The following is a 5,782-nucleotide window of genomic DNA, read 5'->3' on the forward strand; positions in this document are numbered from 1 at the left end:
CAGGTTGTTAATGAGTCTTCCTCCAATCCTGATGCCACGTTTTTCTTCATGTAATGAAGCTTCTCAGATTATTTGCTCAGCATACAGGTTGAAGTATGGTTTAAGAATACAACTGTATTTGGTTAAACCTAAAATGTTTTGTTTGTTGTTTGGAGGTAACATAGTTCTCAATCAGTCTATTTTCCCTTTATACCTGGTGTGGCGCTGTAGGATAAGCTCTGGACTGCTAACTACAAGGTTGGCAGTTCAAACCCACAGCTGCTCCTTGGAAACGCTATACAGAGTCTCTATGAGTCGGAATTGACTCAACGGCACATAACAACAAACTTTTTCTCTTTTTTTTAAAAAAAGATTCCTGGTGTGGCACTGTAGAATAAGCACTAGATTACCAACTACAAGGTCAGCAGTTCAAACCACCAATAGGGTTCTTTGGAAACCCTATTCAGTGCCTATAAGAGTCAGAACCAACTCAGTGTTTTTTAGGAAAGTTGGCTAGCAGCTTTTGACTCATTAATTTGGTACCTGAGCGTTTGCACTCCAGCTGAAGCAATCAAGCATTCCAGCCTCTCTCAGCATTCAGAAAGAAATGATGTATTCTAAAATAATTGGCAGTTTTTCTTGGTGCGATTTGGATTTTCTAGGATTTACAAGCAGCAGGCTGAGTTTTTTTTTTGTTTTGTTTTGTTTTGTTTTTCCATTTAAATGCTGCACTATAATGTTAGTATTTTGATGAAATTTGAGGTAGGCTTTGGGGCTTTAAATTAAGTTTACCTTTAACAGCATATGTTGCTACCGAGGATGAACAGCTACCTTCTAGCTCCACTAAACTCTTTTCATCCTGACAGTGATTTCTGTGTACTCTTCTTCCTGTAAGCTGGATCAGTCCCAAAATACACACACAGTTCCAAATCTACACATTCATCTTAGACTTGAGAGAGTTTGGTCCATTCCAGTTGTCCATTCTAGTTTTGATTTCTGCTCCTTGTGTTGGTCACTGCTGGCCTGATGCTAACATTCAGGTTAGGTCCGTCACCCCTGTCCTGGGAGTATGTTAGATGTCTTTACTATATCAAAGAGGTCCCGTTTTTCTAGCTGAACCTTAAAAGAATCTCTCTTTAATATTTGAAGGTGGAGGGAGCCTCATGATTTGAGTGTTTATTTTCCAAACCCTGTCATTACATGGCTGTGTAGAAAAAAGGAAGGTCTTATAATCTAAAGTATGAGGAGGCTTCAAAAAGTTTGTGGAAAAATTACATTATATTTTCATTGCATTTTTCCATGAATGGTTTTGAAACCCCATTGTAAGTATAAAAAATTAGTCCCTCTCAACTGTGTTTCAAAGGAGCTCTGGTAGTGTAGTGGTTACAAATTGGGCTGTGAACCTTAAGATCAGCGGTTCAAAACTACCAGCTGTTCCACGGGAGAAAGATGAGGCTTTCTGCTCCCGTAAAGACTTACAGCCTCGGAAACCCTATAGAGGGTTGCTATGTGTCGGAACAGACTACACAACACATTACCACTACCACGAACTCTGCTCTAACCTCTTTTCCTGCCATCAGTGGTTAAATATATGCTCATACCTGCCCATGAATGGATCAGTGACTTCTGGGTCATTTTCTTGGATTGTTTAATGTTTATAATGCAATACAAATATCATGCAAATGGATTGCACGTTCTGCAAAAATGTAGAATTTCATAAAGTGAATCAAATGATATTGGAGAAGTCTTTGAATCATAGCTGATTTGGACTTGTTACAGCGATAACAAAAGAAGTGTTTCAAATGTGAATGATTTCACTATCAGAGGATTGAGACATACTCAAAAAAATTGATAAAACTTTCAAAGTATTTTTGTCAAAAGCACTTTTTGTGCTGTGAAAATCAGACATGGAAATGTGAAAGGAGTCATGTTTCTTCTATCATGAGATTTGTCAGAGTAATTAGCTCGTTGCCAAAGATTCAGTATTTGCTATTCACTCTTAGTTAAGTCTTTCAATCAAAGATGATTGTAGTCATGCCCAACTTTTAAAACTAAGATTGAATATTTTATTTTCATAACTTGTTTCTGCAGTTTTTAAGGTAGTGTCATTTAGACCTCCCTATTCAACATGAAACTATGCGCTTCTGAAAGCGAATTTATTTAAATTGCCTTTTGCAAAAGTATTATTAGTATTCTTACATCACGAGACCTCCTTTGGTCTTTTTATGTATAGTTTTTGTGTTTATTGGTGGGGAAGAAATAATTGTGTGTAGTAAGTGTATATGTGTAATTATAAAATGGACATTAGAAGAGAGGATTGTACATGAAAAGTAAGTCAAAGAAAATTACAATCACTTAGAATAATAGTACCAAGAAAAAGTTTGCTGTGTGGCATTTTCCTCCTAGTTACACAAAATAAGTGTGTGAGTACATACATGTATGTGTGTGCATACATGTATATGTATACAGTAATGATCATGATGTGTTTTGTGTCCTGCTGTCTAAAGACATTTTATCTTGAGCTTTTTTTTTTTCACATTATTAGCCTTTGAAAAGAGATTTTAATTTCTTTGACTCACTGCACAGATGTATTACTAAGTTTTATTATCATAATGCTAAGAAAGAGCATGTCACATAAACGGATTTTCTCATATCTGTTCCCGTATGGTTCCTACTTAGATAAAAGGCTCCACAGAACTCTCTCACTTTCTGAAAAAAAGTTCTAGGTTCTGGCAGGATTTTCCCTAGCTCCCCATTCACTTTTTTTTCATAACAGAGAAATTTTTAATAATAAATGTTTGTAAACGTTTTAATCATAAATTATATTTTGTCCACTAGCTTTACTTATTGAATTGTCCTATATTACTACTATATTTTTTATATTTTAAAAATTTAGGTAACATTTCCATATAATGAAATGCATAGATGTTTGGAGTATAGCTGATGGGTTTTGATAAATATCTACACCCATGGAACCACCAGTATCGCTCCCTGAGAACCAGAACCTTCTTCCACTTTGAAACAGTCCGTTTGCATTTTTTTCCTTTCTGTTCTTCCAGTGCCAAAAAAGAGAGCAAAGCAGTTCCTCTTCTCAGGGCAGTGCCTCCAGACTGCGTTTGTTCTGACCAAGAGCTTGTCAGGGTAACAGACACATTACCTCAGGCTCTGGTGGTCATCTGGTAGCTGTAAAACCCAGTCACCTTGTTTGTATAGCATAGTGACTGCCTCAAACCTCACCTACAAGAGACACTGTGTCTATCACAGTCTCCCTTTCTTACTTTTAGATGCTGAGCTTTTCATACCGCCAAAGATCAACAAAAGAACGCAGTGGAAACTCAGCCTTCTCGAGTGACTGTGATCCCAGTACACGGGACTCCCACGGACACAACTGTCCTGTCCACTGCAGGTTGTCCACTCAGCCCCCACTTCATGATGCCTGGTGATCAGGCACAGGGGCGAGTAAGACATTGATGGAAGGAGAGCTGTCTGTGAACCAGACCTCAGCTGACAGCAAGCTTTTTTTTTTTGTTTAATTTTGTGTATATGTTTCATCATTAAAATTTTAAGCTTCAACCAATATAGTATCGTTTTGTGAGGATTGCTGTTCTTTTATTTTGCTGTTTGAGAGTTTCTTTCTGGTATTGGTAATAATCAGGATATCAGGTTACATTCCCAGTTACAGGTGTGATTCAGATTGTTACCTGAACCAGGCACGCCACTGATTGGTGCCTCGGTTCCTCTTGTTCATTGGAAACCATGTTTTATGACTTCTGCTTCAGCAGTGTGAAGACAAGTAAAATCCTGTTTCTAAATGGTTTCATGTTCTTGGAGATGAGCGTTAGTATACATAAACATTTGCTCAAAACACAAATCACTTGAATGGCTTCTGAACAGTGAACTGAAACAGAGTAAAAAGTTAAATGTATCCTTTGAAATTCTAAGCCTTTCCTAGGCTAGCAGCTGATATCTTGTGTAAAATCTTACCATGTGCATTCCAGTCAGAGCTGGCCCAAGCCTCCTGCCATTCATTGCTGTGTCCCTAGGGACTATTTTACTACCTGTGCATTTTCTGCTAGAGAATTTGCAGTTTTAGAACTGAACAGGCTAGAAATGATAAAGCAGCATCATGTACATTGGGGATAGTAAGCAGTGGATCTGTATGGCCTGCTCAGTTATAGATTACTGGTTATTCTCTTTTACCCAGCAAAGCAGTTGGTCAGACCACATCTATATGCACAGCCGTGTGCTGGTGTCCTAGTGCAGGGGATGTGTCCAACATCGGATTAACAAAATAGGAGGGCAAGAGCTTGTAGTCCCTGCTTTAGGAAGCATGAAAGAATGCAGGCTTTCTATAATGGAAATCTTTTTGTCACTTTCTAGACCATTTCATTTGTTATATTATTTAGCAGCTTGGTTCATTCTCTCAAAAGAACTATTTTCTTTGGAAGAATGAGAAATTTTTTTTGTGTGTGTGTGAGTCTAGAAAAAAACAGTTCATTTTGACAACAGTTTTTTGATTGATCCTTGGGTAAGGTTAAAAATTCTTTCTGTAATTTTAATACCAGAACTAGAGTTCCATACTCGCTCTAAAATAATAAGAAATGCTGCTTTTGATCCTCAGAGTTTAGATATACCTGGGTTGTAATTTAAGAAGACTTTACCCAGTATAACTAAATGTTGACTGTAGAATTTAGGGATATTCACTGCAAAAGTCTTTCAACAATTCTGTACGCCTGAAAATTTTCACAATAAAATATTGAGAGAAACATAAGAAGGCGGCAGCATTGCCCTGTTTTGAGGGAATCTTTGCTGACTTACACTCTTAATGGATTTGCTTTAATTAAGTACCCACATTTGAAAGGCAGCAAGTGCTTTATGACTACGCTGACGTTGATACATAAACATGGTAGCTTTCCTAACACTTTAAGTAGTGCTCTCACTGTAGAATTGAAACTGGTTTATACTAAAGCAAATTGGGGTAATAGTGCAAGGCCACCACATTGATGGATTGGAAAGAGGAATAAATGTCAGTTTTCATGGATGTTCAAGTTCCTTAAAATAACGTATGGATGCAATAAGAAAGAATCTCCGAATGCAAATTACTATCTCTTCTCTTTTGGACAAAACTAGATTTGACTGATTTTGAGAAGAATCAAGCCAGGTGCACAATTTCCAAACTGAGTCAGAGCTAAAGAGGAACTGATGGAGAAATCAAATGTGGTGTATGGATATGAGAACCTGTTCTGGGAGTGATTAAGTGCTGAATTTAGGGGGTGGGGGTGAGATTCTATTGAGTGCTAGAAAACAGTTCTTCCCCAGAACTTGGAACCGGTCCCAAATCAGCTTCCTGCTTAGGGAGCAAAAGGCCTCCATTCTTTCCTTGGTTCCATTTCGTCCGACAGCTCGCGCAGATACTCCTACCAGGACAGAACTTACAGAGGACTGTCTCCAGCAACCAAAGGGAATTTAACCTCGTGTTTCTTCAAAAGGAGGTGGGAGCTCATGTTTTTATTATGCCGTTAACAGTATAACAGTGTGATTTTTCAACACTGCCATTTATTTTTAAACAGATTTCTTTACTTTTGTTTTAAAAAATGATTATTTGAAGAGCTTCAAAAAGTTCATGAAGACTTCCGTTATCTTTTCATTGTTTTTTCCATGAACATTTTTTTTTAATGTCTTTTTTAAATTATTATTTAAGGTTTTTATTGTGGATTGATTGAAAGTTTACAGGGCATATCATCAGGTTTATAGTCAACAAATCATATACCTTGTTCATTACATTGATTATAATCCCCTCCAT

At 37.3% G+C, this 5,782-nt stretch overlaps 1 protein-coding gene across 1 annotated transcript in view; it reads left to right on the top strand.

Annotated features, from left to right (window-relative positions):
• IKBKAP (inhibitor of kappa light polypeptide gene enhancer in B-cells, kinase complex-associated protein) overlaps positions 1 to 3,331 on the top strand; it is a 60,835-nt gene extending 57,504 nt beyond the window's left edge. The window contains exon 36 of the mRNA XM_006864688.1: positions 3,264 to 3,331. Within this exon, the coding sequence (XP_006864750.1) occupies positions 3,264 to 3,331 (68 nt within the window). The remainder of the gene's footprint in view (positions 1 to 3,263) is intronic.
• Positions 3,332 to 5,782: the final 2,451 nt, after the last annotated feature.

This window comes from Chrysochloris asiatica, unplaced genomic scaffold, assembly GCF_000296735.1.
Source record: "Chrysochloris asiatica unplaced genomic scaffold, ChrAsi1.0 scaffold00069, whole genome shotgun sequence".
Taxonomy (NCBI): domain Eukaryota; kingdom Metazoa; phylum Chordata; class Mammalia; order Afrosoricida; family Chrysochloridae; genus Chrysochloris; species Chrysochloris asiatica.